Below are 18,045 nucleotides of genomic sequence, written 5' to 3'. Positions count from 1 at the left end.
TTAACAAGTGTGTGATTAAAAGGGAACAATATAATATCATTTCAACCTTTTCTTGCAATACTTTGCCTTTGTTTGCTTATTGCACTCATACCCTTTGGTTTCCTGCAGCTTTTACAGAACCTCACGTATGCTGACAACATGACAGTTCTGTGTGTTTACAATGGGCCACACATGCTGCCACCGGGCAAGTGGAATCTGAAGGCTTTCCTCAGGCGACGACGAAGAGTGCAGGTGCATAACTGAGAAACAGTGGACATTTCCCTTTTCACATCAATCATGTTTGCAGGCAAACAAGGTGCCTCATTTGGTAACTCAGAGCCATTTTCTGTATGCATTTACTAGTAAGTTTTCGTTTTTAAATCTGCTTGTGCATTTGGAGACGGGGTGGTGGAAGAGATTTTGAGCAAATCTAAATGCCATATTGTCTGTGCCTGATGGTACTTTCTTGTCTGCTGTTTTTCAAATGAGTGACAGTAGTAAGCAGTTATCAGAATGTTAATATCTATTGTGACCCTGGAGAGTGGGTGTGTGTGTTTTGGGAATTATTTCTTTGACTGTGGAATGCTTGTTACATAAACAGAGAAATTACAAAATACTTCTGTTGCACGCTTTGATGTATACTTTTTGCCAGACATCACTGCTACGTGCACATCCACTGGTGTAGTTACATTTGATCCTGGGCTGTCTTGACCCTAACATGACTATTGTACAGAGTTATAAAAAAATGGGAGCCAGTTTTTCTCTCAGTAAAGTTAAATTACTCCCTTAAGGATTGCTTGTTCATGTTCCAGGATATGAGCACCTGTTTGTGACTCCAATGAATTTTATGAAGCAAATTCCCAGTAAAATGCTGCTGGGTGTCCAGTATTGACTGATAAATTTATTGTGACACTTGTATCAGTATGGATTGAAGATGTATAAGGTAATTCCCTCTTAGGAAAGCAAAAATCTACTTTCTTCAAATGCATTTTGTTTCAAAGTTGTGCCTCCCAGTTAGAGAATTAGTAGCCAAGATGCTCTTGGGTAACAGAGCAGCTCCCTGTGTACAACAGCAAACTAACTTATTTTAAGTAAATAAAATTAATCCACATTGCAGTATAGACAAAAGTGGTTCTGCTGTCAAATATGAACTGTAATGTACACATAATTCCTGAGCACTGCAGGAAAACTAATTTGCATGTTCCAGTCAAGATTCTTGTTACGTAGTAAGGGAATAATATGAAGGCCATTGATTGTATATTTAAATAGGTTGTCAGGAGGATAATCTGTTGCAGATTTAACCAGTGCTGAACTGGCAACTTGTTAAATTGTGTGCCTTGTACATTATTTTTATATACAAGACTCGTCAAGTGTCCTGTCTGCTCCTGAAACCACCTGATTGGAAGGTTGTCGTTAAATACCCCTTAATTCATCCATGGTGTAGTACCGTGGGCAAGGCTGGCATCTTGGTCTTCAATAATACTGTTTTTTAAAAAAAGAGGTTTTAATCTGTTTGTTGACATAATTCAAATTTGGGAAGGTTTGGTGTTCAAAGAGTTACCTATTTAAAATTTTGATGCTTGCCTTATTTTTCTAAGTAATTGAAATCACAATATTTAGTGTTCTATTGATGGAAATGTTTTTTTATTAATGTGGTCCACAACTTTTATCATGTAACTTACCAACCTGCACCTTTTTAATGAAAGAAAACATAATGTTTCGGAGATGTCTGCCTATTAGTCCTTGCCTGTCTCTTCTCAATCTCCCTGTACTTGTTGTAACTCTTGCCTTGATCCAATAATGGCTTTTGTGAAAAGCCAATAAAATGTCATATTTATACTTTCAATTACTCCTGAAAGGGGTAGATCTGGGATGTGATTCTAGAATCTGTCCCTTTTTTCGCCTTCATTGAAACTGACACATTTAATTATTGAATTCCTTCACATTGGATTTTGGAGATATCTGTTAATTGGTATTACTTCCTCTTGTGCATTTTTGTAAAATTTCTTTTGAAGACTTTTGTGTTAGAACTTTGTTTTGAGAACTCATTTGTTTGATATTTCTAATGTCTATTTGTGTTATTTTGTTTTAAAAGAAAATAATTACCCTTTGAAATGATGTGTCTATGTACGAAGTTAAATAAATAACTTATTTTTACAGTCTGTCATTTTTGAGCTCATTTGAATCATTTTATGTATCAATATATGTAGGGTCCAGTCAACACTGGAATCATTTTGTGAAAAAGAAATCCTTGTTTTAAGATTAATAACAAATAAACATTGTTTATCGTGTATTCCATGACTTAAAATCCTGCAGTGGACTAATCTGCTAGAGCTTGTAGTGATTAGAAATCAAATACACTACAGCCCTCTCTGGAAGATTGAATATGGCTAATAGGAATCTAGTAGCTATTTCCCTGCTAGATTGCATTAATGTGGTTTGCAGGCTGGTTAAATAGGCAGTGAGATTACAGGATTCTGGACCTGATTGATGCTGGTGAGGAAACAAGCTGCTGCTTGAAGGGGGGACAATACCATTGAGTAAACCTTTTGAACATGAGCAGTATAATGGCAGAACAAATGAATATCAATAAACAAAGTATGAGATAGGCTGACCCAATCTTGTAACACACATCAAAGTTGCTGGTGAACGCAGCAGGCCAGGCAGCATCTCTAGGAAGAGGTGCAGTCGACGTTTCAGGCCGAGACCCTTCGTCAGGACTAACTGAAGGAAGAGTGAGTAAGGGATTTGAAAGTTGGATGGGGAGATCCAAAATGATAGGAGAAGACAGAAAGAATGTGTGCATAAAAATAAGTAACAGATGGGGTACGAAGGGGAGGTGGGGCACCAGCGGAAGCTAGAGAAGTCGATGTTCACGCCATCAGGTTGGAGGCTACCCAGACGGAATATAAGGTGCCACACTCAGGTTGGAGGAACAACACCTTATATTCCACGCATTCTTTCTTTCTCTCACTCTCCTTTTTCTCCCTCTGTCCCTCTGAATATGCCCCTTGCCCATCCTCTGGGTTCCCCCCCCCCCATCTTTCTTCCCGGACCTCCTGTCCCATGATCCTCTCGTATGCCTTTTGCCTATCACCTGTCCAGCTCTTGGCTCCATCCCTCTCGCTCCTGTCTTCTCCTATCATTTTGGATCTCCCCCTCCCCCTCCAACTTTCAAATCCCTTACTCACTCTTCCTTCAGTTAGTCCTGACGAAGGGTCTCGGCCTGAAACGTCGACTGCACCTCTTCCTAGAGATGCTGCCTGGCCTGCTGCATTCACCAGCAACTTTGATGTGTGTTGCTTGAATTTCCTGCATCTGCAGAATTCCTGTTGTTGACCCAATCTTGTAAAGCTTTTGTATGAAAAGCAGAAAGCTAACTACTGACAGCATTTCTATCAGCACAGCAGCAAGGCTTGTTTCTATATTTTCCAAAAGGCAGATGCCAAAATTTGCTTTCATATCAAGATATAGTACAAGCTGTATGTCTATACCAGTGAAGAGATATTATTCATGGCACATTAAAGCAAAATTATACATTCTCACTAATAGTATTTATGGACAATTAAATGCTGAATTAAAGAGTGGAATATTATTTAAAAATTTTTGTTCATTAAAGAAGAGTTTGTATTCACTGTGGGGGGGGGGGGATTGCCAGTCTCCTTAATGAAACTAAATAGCCATCTCTGAAACATGCAGACTCTGCTTCAGTTATAGTAGTTTAACTGGCCTTTCCTGCTACTGTACAGGTAAGTTGTAGAGTATGGTGATAATTGATGGGAATGTGGGAAGAATAAATTACAGTAAAATTTGGTGGGGGGTGAGATTGCTAATAGACATAGCATATACAGAGTGGGCTCAATGACCACCTTTGTAACAAAGAAATATGAAAATGATGTTGCTACTCCAATAAGGACAGTGGAGATTTCTTATTGGCTTTGTTCTGGGAGACTGATAGGTTACAATGACGGACAGATGCTTGTTCATGTACTCATTGGTTTGCAGTCTACTGTTAGATAGTAGAGCCTGTTTTAAGTATATTTAGTATGAGCACTGTCTAGTGTAGGACAGTAGCTACAAGGGATGGAACAATGCAATCTATTGCCAGAGAGTTTTTTCTGTGCTATGTTAAGTTATATACTTTATATAAATGATGGGATATCCAACTTTTTAATTCAGTGAAAGGTTTATATTTGCCAAATAGAAATTGAACTGAGTTGTTATTTTGAGTCTAATTGAGAGTCAGGGGGCTGGCTAGTACCAGAAGGAAGCTATTTGCGCTATTCTTGGCTGTTTGATGCTTGTTAAAATCTGATTTCAGAAAAATTCTTGTACAATTACAATGAAGGATCATTTAAAAGCTTTGAGCAATTTCATATTCATGAATTTTTTTAAATGAGAGATTCAGATTACTAATTCATTTTTAAAAATCACTGAAATCAAAAATTACTGCCACTGATTTTGTGGGAGAGGCACCTAAAATGAGATGCTGTTTTTGGGCAAGCAATGTCCTTACTCTGTGAAGCCTGAGCAGTCTGTGTCGGTGTCAAGGTTGGCACAAAATAGATGAGCCCTTCTGCACATTGCATTTATGGAAGCCCATACACCATGCCGCATTTCACCCAGGCAGTGTATATGAACCTGATGTTGGCCCTGTGCCTAGTTAAAGCCTGTGGTCAAAGGCGGTTTGGTCATTTAAATACAAGTTTCTCACGTGTAGTATGGCTAACCTGTGACTCATTTTATTTCTAAAGATAATGAATGGCATTTAGATAGGCACATGAACAGGAAGATAATGGAGGGAGGTGGACCATTTACAGGCAGGCGGATTGGCTTCATGGTCAGCACAGACAGAATGGGACTAAAGGGCCTGTACCTATGCAGTACTGTTCCATATTCAGATCATAACATTTCCTACCTGTCAATCAGTAACCAATCTCAGTTACGAAAATTCAAATTCCACTCCCAACCATACAACTTTTTTAAGTTTCAGGTCAATAGCAAAGTATTGATGTTGTTCCTCTGAAATAAAAAAATGAAAATGCCAGAAATGCATAACGGACCAAACAGTATCTTCCAAGGGATTAACTGATAAAGATTTAGATTGACAATTAAGTTGTTTAAATGTTAACTGCATTTCTTCCTTTATAGTTGCTGCTGAGAGCATTTGGCTCTTATATTTTCATTACAATTGATATTAAGTGGTGTTTCTTAGATTCATGGCTTGAAAAGTGTAATTTTAGGGCATGACCCTTGCTCTGAGAAATGCTACTAGAAGCAGTAGTTTTTTCTTTATCTAGTGCTTTATATGTGGAAGAATGACAAAACATTGGGTGCAAAACACGATGAAAGGAGAGGTGTTGAGGCCAACAAATCTGATATAAGATCAGACTTTGGGGTATTCAAGAGAATTGATATACAATGGATCAGAGGAATTTCTATCTTCTCATTATCACTGCTTAAGATTCTAGCATTTGTAGCCTTTATGTCCTGCTTTTCACGCCTACAGCATCTGTTTCCACATTCACCTCTCCTCCACCACCTGCTACTTCACCCTTCCTGCCCCACACTTGGCAGCTTCTGCCCATCATCTGTGACCTTTCCTCAATCCACCTGTCAACCACCAGTCCTCATCTCACCCCCCCCTTAATACTGGTTGTCTCCCCCCCCTCTACTTACAGCCGTGATACAGGATGTTGACCAAAAGTGTCATCGTTTCTCACAGACCCCACCCCCCTCAACCACAGATACTATTCAGCCCACTGAGTTCCTCCAGCAGTTTATTCTACAGACAATTTCCGATTAGACCACATTAAGACTTCAACCCTAACTCCTACCTGCTGTAGAGCTATGCCTTAGACCAACTCTAATTTAATAACATTGCTTTTAATTTAAATATGTGCCTGCAAGAATATATAAGCATATTATTTAAGTCACATTTAGCTTGCACCATATTTGCAACCTAAATTATTTCCAAGTATGTAGCCACAGAATGTTGATAGCAGGAGGTGTGGCAAAACCAGCAATCATGCAAAATGATGTTTTAACTTTATCTAGATTATAATTCCATTCCCACCACAGCTGCTCTGGAATTTAAATTTAGTTTAATAATATGGCATTTTAATTTAAAAAGTCATTAATAGAAACATAGAAACATAGAAAATAGGTGCAGGAGTAGGCCATTCGGCCCTTCGAGCCTGCACCGCCATTTATTATGATCATGGCTGATCATCCAACTCAGAACCCAGCCTTCCCTCCATACCCCCCGACCCCTGTAGCCACAAGGGCCATATCTAACTTCCTTTTAAACATAGCTAATGAACTGGCCTCAACAGTTTGCTGTGGCAGAGAATTCCACAGATTCACCACTCTCTGTGTGAAGAAGTTTTTCCTAACCTCGGTCCTAAAAGGCTTCCCCTCTATCCTCAAACTGTGACCCCTCGTTCCAGACCTCCCCAACATCGGGAACAATCTTCCCGCATCTAGCCTGTCCAATCCCTTTAGGATCTTATACGTTTCAATCAGATCCCCCCTCAATCTTCTAAATTCCAACGAGTACAAGCCCAGTTCATCCAGTCTTTCTTCATATGAAAGACCTGCCATCCCAGGAATCAATCTGGTGAACCTTCTTTGTACTCCCTCTATGGCAAAGATGTCTTTCCTCAGATTAGGGGACCAAAACTGCACACAATACTCCAGGTGTGGTCTCACCAAGGCCTTGTACGACTGCAGTAGTACCTCCCTGCTCCTGTACTCGAATCCTCTCGCTATAAATGCCAGCATACCGTTCGCCTTTTTCACCGCCTGCTGTACCTGCATGCCCACTTTCAATGACTGGTGTATAATGACACCCAGGTCTCGTTGCACCTCCCCTTTTCCTAATCGGCCACCATTCAGATAATAATCTGTTTTCCTATTTTTGCCACCAAAGTGGATAACTTCACATTTATCCACATTAAATTGCATCTGCCATGAGTTTGCCCACTCACCCAACCTATCCAAGTCAGCCTGCATCCTCTTAGCATCCTCCTCACTGCTAACACTGCCACCCAGCTTCGTGTCATCCGCAAACTTGGAGATGCTGCATTTAATTCCCTCATCCAAGTCATTAATATATATTGTAAACAACTGGGGTCCCAGCACTGAGCCTTGCGGTACCCCACTAGTCACCGCCTGCCATTCTGAAAAGGTCCCGTTTATTCCCACTCTTTGCTTCCTGTCTGCTAACCAATTCTCCACCCACACCAATACCTTACCCCCAATACCGTGTGCTTTAAGTTTGCACACTAATCTCCTGTGTGGGACCTTGTCAAAAGCCTTTTGAAAATCCAAATATACCACATCCACTGGTTCTCCCCTAATAAAGGTTACAAAGTGACTGGGTTGTTAAAATCCATCTGGTTCACATTGTCCTTCAGGGAAGGGTATTTGCCACCTTTACAGGGTCTAGTTTTTATTTGATGCTAGACCCACCAAGGTATTTGACTCAGAAATGACCTCACAGCTACTTAGTTCAATTAGAGCGGGAGAATGCATCCTGGTCATGTCTGTCAGCCAAAGCATGAAAAAATGAATTTAATAAATAAAAACAATCAAAATTTTCTTTTAAATTGGATTAAAGATAAATGAGTAGAACAGGTGGCTTAGTGCATGTGAACTCTGTGAAAGAATTCTCCAATTAGTTCCACTCCTGTTAACACAACAGATTCCACATAGAACATAAACATTACAGGACAATACAGACCCTTCATCCCACGATGTTGTGCTGACCCTATAACCTACTCTAAGATCAATCTAACCATTCCCTCCCACATAGCCCTTCATTTTTTTTCCCATCCCTGTGCTTAAGTCTTTTGAATGCCCTGAATTATCAGCCTCTACCATGACCCCTGGCAGTACATTCCACACACTTACCACTCTGTAAAAAAAATGAAGTACCTTGGATCATCCCTGCTGTACTTACCTCCAATCACCTTAAAATTATGCCTGCTCATATTGGCCTAGGAAAATGTTGCTGGCTGTCCCCTCTACCTAAGCCTCTTTATCATCTTATACAACTCTATCAAGTCACCTCTGATCTTTTCTCAATCCAAAAAGAAATACTCTAGTTTACTCGACCTTTCCTCATTAATATTTATTTTCAACTATTTCTCTATTCTTGCTTTTTGTCTGTTACCACTGAATCTGCATCTAGTGCCATTTGGACAGGGTGCTCCAGATCTTGTGGTCAGAATTCCAATCTTAACTTTTTGCTTAACATATTAAATCTCTGGCCTTGGATTACTGACCCTCACACAAAGGAATAGATTTTTCTTGTTTACTCAATCTTTTTTTGTTTTGGAAACTTCTATTGAATAAACCATTAACCTTCTCAACTCCAACTGAGCATTTAGAACTTAACAGCTCCCATCTCTAGCATTGCTATAATTGAAATTGTAGGATGATGAAATATATCAAATCTTTTATTAAGGTAGCTATGAATTGGTACCCATTGCTCACTTTTAAACTAATACCAAAACTTAGTTTTGACTTGCCCCCAATGAGGTGATTGAGCTTGGCATTGATCCTACAGTCACTACTCTTTGGGGAAAAAATACATCTTTGGTAATAAAATACCATCAGGTATGAATGACATTACATAAATGCAAGTCACCTTCATATGCACAAACTTTCTGTGGAGATGAAGTAGACAGCAGCAGTTGACTTGCAAAGGGTTACTACAACTCAGTTCCAAGTTGGAGCTGTATTCGGATTTGCAGTATGATGCATTATATGGCAAGCGATTAAATGTTCTACAGAACAACAACTGTTGCCTGCTTTAAAAAAAAAGGTATTTTGATTTATACATTTTAGATATCAATTTTCAGTAAAGCAAAATAATCATTAATAGGGTACCTTTAATAGTAATATGTCCTAGAGTACCATAAGATTTTTGATTGCCTTTCCAAAGTGAGTACGTACCTTAAAAGGAGGACAGAAACAGGTTTAGCCTAGGCAGCTGAAAGTACGGTTGTCAAATGTGAGGGGATTAATTCTTAGGATATGCAAGGGATCCCAGGAGGTTGCAAGGTCAGTGCTGATTCCAGAGGTTGCCAAAGCAAAAACCATAACATATTTGGGGGTGGTGTGGATTGTAAATGGCCTTAGTGCATATTTGGACAAAGGAAGCAGATTTTTTTTGAGCAAGTTTACAGAACTGAGGACTTTGGAGTATGCGACCTCACATCTGATATAGTGTAGTGGACACAAATAAATGGATGAGAGTTTCAATGATAGGAGGAACCAGGGGTGGGAACAGACAATGTTAAAGCATTAATCTTAGTGATGATGCAGATTATTCATTATTTCTACATGTGCTCAGAAGTACACCATGGTGTCAAACAATGCCCCAAGATCATTCACCACCTGGTTCAGGTTTAGGACACTTCCCAGGATGACAAAGTCATTAGTAGTTAGGGAACAGAGCTATCACAAAGAATAATGAAAGTAGGTTTGGTCTTGCCTTTACTCAGTTGATGAAATTTCTACTCATCCTACACAGGATGTCAGATAGCCTGCAAAATTTAGAGCATATGATTCAGAAAGGTGTGCCCTTAAAATGATTTGAAAAGACTTTCAGCTAAAAAGCTGGACTGAAATAGATCTCTACTCATCTTTTTTTTACAGTATTGATACAGATGTACCAGCGCTGAAGCACAGTGCAGTTTCATTATATGACTGTCATGTTAAAGCTGTCATCCATCCTTCAGTTTTCTTAGTTCTCTCACTTTTGTCTCCTTACTCAATGGATACTTACTTATCCATTACTAAGAAGTCCTCATTTTCAAAAGCTGAATTTTGTTTTGAAATTTGACTCAGTTTCAGTCAACAAGTACAAATTGCATGTTGATGACAAGAAAACAAAATATAATATAAAAGCTAGCTCAGGCAACAGGGTACAGATTGTTCCCTATATATTCACACTCAGAGATAGGTACCATATGGTACAATGATTGACAAGGCATACTGTGGAAACTAAAACAGAGGTAGATTTTTCTGGTAACTTTCCAAAAAAAGTTTTCCAATGCATTGCAGAATTTTAAGGTCATTTTTTCTCCTCTTTCCTAAATTCACAAACATTAGCGTGTATCTGGAATAGTTTAAAGGGGACAATTAGATCAACGATGGTTTCCAATGCTGCAGAAATTTAAGTTATTTTCTTCCCCTTCAACCACAATCTGCTCCCAGTTAGACAGATGAATTGCAAAGTCACTGGCCTGAGACCTACTGCAGTATTCTGCCTGTGATTTGCCTATTTCCCTCTTTTAAGATAGTTCTGCCATGGTTGATGGGGAAACAGAAGAATTAATAGTGGTTTTCTTTAGCTCGAAGAAAGCATGCTGAAAGTGTCTCTCAGCTCAGGTGACATGCTGTCCCAGTAAGTGTGTACAGTAAATCTTCACACCAGCTAATAGTACCAGAGTAGAACAGTGCACGTGGAAGACCATTTAAAACTTCACTCAGAAGATACTAAAGTTGTGGAAATCAATTACAGAGAAATGCTGTTCCATGTCTCGAAGAAGTATTAATTTGCCAGCCAATTTTTTTTTGCTAGCAAGCATAGATCCCAAAGAGAAATTGCTCCAGAAATCTGAACACCACAGCAGCAAGATGCAGAATGCAAATGTCATAACCATTTCTTTAAAAATCAGTAGCAGGAGAGCAAGTGGGCAGATGGACGTTGGAGAGGCTTCAGCAGCTTGTTTCTATGTGGGTGGTTGTGCGTCTACCTGGCTGGTTCGAGGCCTGAGGGCAGAGAGGAGACCGCTGTCCTCCCTGCCTTCTGTAGCATGCTGGACTGGAAGTTTGGGTGCCGCTTGGCATGCTTGCTCAAATGGTCACTCCTCATGAAACATTTCTCACACAAGGGGCACTTGAACTTCTTCTCACCTGTGTGAGTTCTGAAGTGTCTCGTTAGCTCATCAGAACGGGAAAACTTTTTACAGCACCCAGACCAAGTACAAGGAAAGGGTCTCTCTCCTGTAAAAGTCAAAGAGAACATTTTAATGACATTGTCAACATCATGATATCTCACTTCTCATTGAAACTCCCAGTTCAAACTGCCTTTAGCTACCCACCTTGGTTCAGTAGTTTTAGCTTGAGTGTCTTGTATTCACAGAGCTGGTCTACATTGCCCTAAGTTCTTGGAACTCAGTAAGTATTGGTGACTGGCCCTTCAACGAAGGCTCCAGAAACTTATATTCACTCTCTACCTCTCCACCTTTAAGACACATGTTAATACCTACATCTTGGAACTAACTTTTGACCATCTCTCCCAATGTCACTTTATGGGATATTAAATATTAATCAAGTGTTAAATGTTACTTGACAATGTTCTTGTGAAGTACCTTGGTAACTGTTGCAATAGCACTATTTTTGACTTGCAAGAGTTTTTGACTGTAGCAACCTATCCATTTTTTATGCTTCATCTTCTCTTTTTAGGCATTTCCTCATACTTGAAGATGAGATGTTTCCTGGTTCTGGGGGGTCTAAAGTGGTTGATGAAGTGTATGGGAGATACACCATAGATGGTGCAGGACCGATGGGGCAAATAGATAATTTGTGAAGTGTGTTCCTTTATCCAAGACTTCTGTACATTCCTAATGCATGGACTCAAATCATTATGTATGCCTTAAGAAGGGAACATCTATCCACCATCTGAGCAATGCCATCATTTTGCAGCTACCATTGGGCAGGAGGTAGAGAAGCCAAAAGTCCTACTTCACCAGGTTCAAAATAGCTAGGTACTTCCCTTCAGCCATTCAATTGTTCAACAGCCTACACAATCCTAATCACTACATTAGGAAAGCATCACTATGACTACTTTGCACTTCAATGGACTTTGTTTTTCTTTGTTCTGTTCTTTCTTGTAATTTTTTTTGTATAATTTGCTTGTCTTTAGTAAATAATGCATATATGACGCTATGTGCCTGTTCCTGCAAGTAAGTTTTTTTTCATTGCCCCAGTGCATACGTGTACTTGTGTGTATGACAATAAGTTTGACTTTGAAACATTGAGCTTGAGTCAAGACTTGCAACACCATTCTGACTGCTCTTTCTCCACTGTGAAAAGTCATAGGCTGAAGATTCCCAACAGTCAATAGGAACGTTGCATTGTTTTTTCAAGGAGCCTTTGAGAACATTCTTGACTCTTTTCCTTTGTGTGCCCATTACTCGCGCTCTGTGACAGCTCTCAGAAGAGTGTCTGTTTCGGGAGACTGGTTTCAGGGATAAAAATCAGCGGGAAACATCCAAGGAAACTGACTGAATGTAACTAATGCTTCAATAACTGAGGATATTCGCCCAGGAGAATTCCAATGCAGAGACACTACATAGTGTTGAGATACCTGCTGAAGTTTATCTAGATATCACAAACATGTAGGTGATCAGGGATCACAACTACTCAGTAGTCTGTGAATGTTGTGCCAAATCTGTGGTCTTGACCTTCAAGCATCCTCTTCTTCCATCACAAGAAGCAGGAATAGACCACTTACCCTCACAGGCCTTTCCTGCCATTGAATATGGTCATGTTAAATTTACCAAAGGCCTCAACTCCTCTTTCAGTTCCACATGGCCTTCGATTCCCTTATCTTTCAAAAATATACATATACATCTTCATTAAATTCCTTTGGTTGTCTGGCCTTCACAACCCTCTGGCACAGAGTTCCAATTAATCACTCTTCTGTGAGATGATGTCCCTTACACACCTCAGTTTTAAATGATTTTCTCCTTATCTTTCAACTCTGTCTCCTTGTTTGATCAATGGAAACAATTCAAGATCTACTCTTGCCCCTTCGGATCTTATGCTTCAATATATGTTTCACAACCCCTTATTCTTCTGGACAACAAAGAATGCAGAATTGATCAAAGGTGGTGCCTGCAGAATGTATTATGGGAGCCATCTCTCAGCAAAAGATGTCTGCATTTCTCAAGAGATGGCTTGTACATCTTCCACTTGTCCATAACTCCAAAGGTGCAATGAGTCTAGATAGTTAGGATTTCAACTGCATTTGTATAGTGTTTTAAAATGTCTTCACAGATACATCATCAGACAAAGTCTGGCACCAAACTAAATAAGAGCAAGTGAACCAAAGCATAGTCAGCATTTAGCCCTCTGTAGCACTGTTCTGGAGCTCAATTAACTGATACGTAGAAATGCATGGAGTTTGTTGAAAGGATCCATCACTGATCTCAGACCCTAGCTATATAAAGTTACAAACAAGAAGCTGGAGAAACTGAGCAGGTCAGGCAGCATCTGTAGAGAGAAATGGACAGTCAAGACCCTTCATCTGAAGTGGTTCCAGCATCTGCAGTCCCCTGTAATTCCCTAAATCCAAGGTATATGTCACAAGCTCTTCAATCACTCAAGTAACTATCAAGTTGAGTGTGACATCCACTTCTACAACTAATAGATTTGCCCAGAACCATCCCACATCTGGACATTCCCAAACCACTACACAGTTTTCCTTCAAGGTTAGCACTGACTGAAAACCACAAATGTCAACATTTAAAGGCACTTGGACAGATGTACGAAAGGTTTGGGATATGGACCAAACGTAGGCAAATGGCACTAGCTTAGATGTGCATCTTGACTCGCTTGGACAAGTTGGGCCAAATGTCTTGTTTCTGTTCTCTCTTACCTGATGACTCTGCTGTATTTTTTTCCCAATTTTGAAGGGCCTCAAACATTGATTGTTGACTGTTTCTCTTTCCACAGATGCTTCCTGACCTGCTGAGGGTTCTTAACAACTTTGTTTTTTGTCACACAGTTATCCACCACTTAGTTTGGAATAATATCAGGGTTTGCATGCTGTACCTTTTTTAAGTTACATAAAATAGATAAGGAGACAGTTTAATTGAATGAACAAAAGAAACAGATGGCAGATGAAAAAAAAGCTTTTGAAATACAGTACTGGCATGCTTTTTAAAGTATCATTTCTAACCATGGGACATTTCAAACCACTTTATAGCCAATGGAGTGTTGTACTTTTGAAAGCATGGCAGTCAATTTGCATACAGCAAGTTCCTACCAACAGCAGTGAAGTGATGACCAGATAATCTGTTTTAGTAAAGCTGACAGAGGGATATTGAGGCTATTTCAATGAGATCTTTTTACCTTCAGCTCAGTTACAGAAGGGCATCTGTTTAATGTCTAATGCTATATGCAGGTCTGTAACTGTGCAGCACTCCCCCAGTACTGCACCGAGAGCCCAGTTCACATTTCTGTGTTCAATTCTCTGTCCGAAGGGAATTCCATAAATATTAAAAACTAAATACTAAAAATCATTTTGCTGCGTTTCACTGGGAAAAGATGGGGTGGGGGAAGAGTGTAACTAGATAAAATGTTCAGGACACTTCTCGGTCCACCAATCAGCTCGAACTCCTCTTACCATTCCCTTCCCTTCTTTTTACGGCCCTCTTACTTCCATTCTCAGTCAAGGTTGAGACTTGATAACTTGACTTTTTCTTTCCTCCCACAGATGCTGTTCAGTACGCTGAGTTCCTCTAGCATATTGTTCCTAACCATTTCAGGAGTCTGCTTTCCTTCTTATGCTATATTTAAGATAAAATTGGTCGTCACTTCTGTGCGTCACTCTGAGCTTCACGCCAGCAATGAATTTCATAGCATCCTACATCTTGATTAAGCAACAGCTGGGACTCCGTCTTCATCGACTATTCTAAGCCTGACTGAGAGAAATACTGTTATCTATCACGGCAGTCAATCCGATGTTTTTTAAATTTCAACTCAGGCCATGGAACGAACTGCAAAGGCTGTAACGCAAAGCAAGGCATAAAAATAGACCAACCTGTGTGCGTTCTCAGGTGCGCCTTCAAGTGAGAAGACTTCCCGTAGATCTTGGCGCAACCAGTGTACGGGCACTGGTGTCGTTGGCTGGAGGGACTTTTCACTTTCCCCGGTGCGCCACGCAGCGGAATTGCGGGCGTGAAGTCCGCCTCTTGGCGCTGCGTTCGGTCACAGGGATCGTGACTGGATCCCACCTGTGAATGCGAATTGAATTTGCTTAGGTCGGCCAGGACTGTGGCTATGTTCAGGAGGGAACCGCAACCCTCCCGGTTTCCCCTCGTCTCCTCTTCGGCCAAGCCCTGCCCGGGAGACTGGTGCACCACAGGGCGGCTGGAAATAGAAACTAGGCACTCGGCGGCAAGGTACTCGATGTAAGCTATTGCAGACATCACTCTCAGAGTTGTCAGAATCTTGCAAATCCCTCTTTTCGTTTTATTTTAAATCACGCTTTAAAGGACGAAGTCTACTCTTTTCTGGGCTGTTTTCTGTATAACCCGGCTAACACGTAGAATGGAACTGTTGCACAATTGTTTTTAAACGATCAGATCATAATGAAATTTATCTCAACTTCAAAGCTTCCAGTTTACTTTTGCTTTGCACCGCTTGACTTGTTGCAAACTGGCCTTTGAGGATGAAAGGGAGAATTGCAAATTCGATATAATTTGTTATTCCCTTTTCCCATTCAAACAGCTATCGATAACTGATTGATTACCGGTACAAATCACGATTGATTTTATTTTGCCGAGTTGCAGATTTGCTTGTATTGCAGATGAATATTAGATCAACCTTAGATCAGATTTAGACCAGCGAACTCCCCCACACCAAATCCACGATGTGTAACAATTTCACAATGTAACCACAACCCGGATTCCTGCCTCCGCCCTACCCCCGACGCGTCATAATGTACGTCTCTCTTGATTGGACCCAATGAGTTTCATTCACAGACATTCCAACACCGAGAGTTAGTTGCCCACCCTATCTGTTCATATTTTGACAGAGTGACTTGACCTTTAATGTCAAGCAGATGGATTCCCACGACCAATCGTGTCTGGGTTCGGGCTTTAAAGGGGGAATGCTCATCTTAGTATTTAAGAAAATTTGTTTTTGTCTCACTACATCCAGCAAAACGTTTATTTTAAAATCGTTACTGTTGTTTTCAAATGTTTTGACACACTCCCTCGTTTCTCCCAGTTGGATTTCACCGCACCTCCATGTTGTGCATTGTCCAGTTCCATTTTAATGTTCTTGGCCATGTCATAAGCTATCTGGGTCCCAGTTTTTGAAATCCCTTCCCTAGTCATTCCCAACTTTTATTGTTTGATTGGAGAAACCCCTTTAGGTCACCTACCCAATCAATACTGCTTTGAAAACTCAGAACAACTCATAGAGAATCAGGCCCAGCTGATCCAGGTCAACCAAGGTTCCCATCTAGTCCCATTGCCTACAGTTACGCCTCTAAACCTTTCCTGTTACGTATCTGTCCAAGTACCTTTTGAATGTTGTTAATGTACCTGTCTCAACCGCTTCCTCTGGCAGCTTATTCCATATATTGACCACTTTCTGGGTGAAAAGTTTCCCCCTCTCACCGACAATCCATGCCCTTGTTTTCTTATTTCCTGGAAAAAAGACTGCAGATTCACCCGTCTGATGCCCCTATAATTTTATATACCTCTATAAGATTTATAAGATCTATAAGACTTCATTCTCATATGCTCCAATGAAATAACTCCGGTCTTCTCAACCTCCTTCTATAACTCAGTCCATCATCTACACACTTTCCAACTTAATGCTATCTTTCCTATAGCAGAGCAACCAAAATTTAACACGATTTTCAAAAGGTGGCCTCACCAACATCTTGCATAGCTATAACATAAGATCTCACCTTCTGTACTTAAACAAGAGAAAATCTGCAGGTGCTGGAAATCCGAGCAACACTCACAAAAAGATGGAGGAACTCAGCAGATCAGGCAGCATGTATGGAAAAGAGTATAATCAATGTTTCAGGCCGAAACCTTTCCTGCCCTTAGGGCACCACTTTTCTGCCCAGGAAGAATATTAGATATAGGAGCAAGAACAGGCCATGAGTGAGAGTTGTCACCAGAACCTAGGGTAAAGTAGGGGGCGCCATAGAATAGGAGGCAGTATCAAAGCAGGGAGGGAGGAGTCTTGTGTAAAGCATTATGCAGTTTCTCCCCCTGTACAGCGTGTTTCTATTTTTGTAACTATTCCTAACCCAGGCCATTTGCAAGTCGGAAATATGTAGCCCCCCAGCCCTACATCTCCCAAGAATCTGTCCATTTGTAAGTTTATACATTAGCCAGACATGAGTGATGTGGGGTGTGTTGTGACTGAGTAAAGTCACCAGAGAGACATGAAGCTGGTGATACAAAGGTCTTTGTTCAACACAGCAGATCTTCTTGATAGAATCTAGTTTTCCTCTCCTTACACAATGTTTTACACTCTATCACAAAGACAACAATAAATTATTAACCACAGTTTCATTGGCTATATCTCCTATTTAATTTTGCAGAATTACTCATCTACAATGATAGCACATCTCAACTAGCAGAACCCCTTTGACTATTCATTACTGGTGGCTGGTCAAAGAACTTCTGAGCACAAACTGGAGACATCCAAAATACATCTCTTTTGTTACACTGTTGAGGGATGGCTCCCTAAATATACAACTAACCAGAATATTAAGTGACAAGACATACCTGTTCTGATCTGTGGACTATGTGGCAGGATGTGCCTTTAACAATGCATTAATACGGGAGATGGTCACTTAATACCTTCCTTAATCTCATTCTGAAGTTTTTAATAACCACTGACTAACATGAACTCTCCTCTATTGTCTTCCTTTGTATAGTTTCAATGGTAATATAATCAGAATGTCCCACATCCACAACTAGTTTCAATAGCCTTAACATATCAATTGCAGTTAAATTGTTTTATTACCTTATTTTAATTAATCCTATTATGCTACCCATAATTTAGTAACTTCAGAGTAATCCCTAACAGGGAGGATTTATAAACTTGGTAGAGTTACAGACTCATACCACACAGAAACAGCCCATCGTATATATTTTGTCTATCACATAGTTCTCAAAATTTCCTAGCAATTCGCTTGGAGTCTTAAATACTATGGCATTTCATCTAAATCCTTCTTAAATGTTGTAAGAGTTTCAATCATCCCCTCTGTATCTGTTACCCCAAGCTATG

The 18,045-nt window shown here is 40.2% G+C and overlaps 2 protein-coding genes across 14 annotated transcripts in view; one reads left to right on the top strand and one right to left on the bottom strand.

Moving 5' to 3' along the window:
* smc5 (structural maintenance of chromosomes 5) overlaps nt 1-2,676 on the top strand; it is a 69,371-nt gene extending 66,695 nt beyond the window's left edge. For all 4 annotated transcript variants that reach the window (XM_063049036.1, XM_063049039.1, XM_063049038.1 and 1 more), the window contains one exon: nt 109-2,676. In XM_063049036.1, the coding sequence (XP_062905106.1) occupies nt 109-243 (135 nt within the window). In that variant the 3' untranslated portion in view covers nt 244-2,676. The remainder of the gene's footprint in view (nt 1-108) is intronic.
* The window catches only part of klf9 (Kruppel like factor 9), a 105,190-nt gene extending 88,839 nt beyond the window's left edge, over nt 1-16,351 (bottom strand). For 4 of the 10 annotated variants that reach the window (XM_063049046.1, XM_063049047.1, XM_063049044.1 and 1 more), the window contains exons 1-4: nt 14,825-16,351; nt 10,909-10,998; nt 8,875-8,940; nt 4,898-5,001 (exon numbers count right to left, since the gene is read on the bottom strand). In XM_063049046.1, the coding sequence (XP_062905116.1) occupies nt 4,922-5,001; nt 8,875-8,940; nt 10,909-10,998; nt 14,825-15,212 (624 nt within the window). In that variant the 5' untranslated portion in view covers nt 15,213-16,351 and the 3' untranslated portion in view covers nt 4,898-4,921. Of the gene's footprint in view, nt 1-3,255; nt 5,002-5,667; nt 10,999-14,824 lie in introns of those variants that run through there. The other 6 variants (XM_063049051.1, XM_063049052.1, XM_063049043.1 and 3 more) reach the window with 5 other exon arrangements.
* Between the last annotated feature and the right edge of the window lie 1,694 nt (nt 16,352-18,045).

Source organism: Mobula hypostoma, chromosome 5 (assembly GCF_963921235.1).
Source record: "Mobula hypostoma chromosome 5, sMobHyp1.1, whole genome shotgun sequence".
NCBI lineage: Eukaryota > Metazoa > Chordata > Chondrichthyes > Myliobatiformes > Myliobatidae > Mobula > Mobula hypostoma.
Note: the sequence above shows the minus strand (reverse complement) of the source record. Positions and strands in the feature narration are given on the sequence as shown.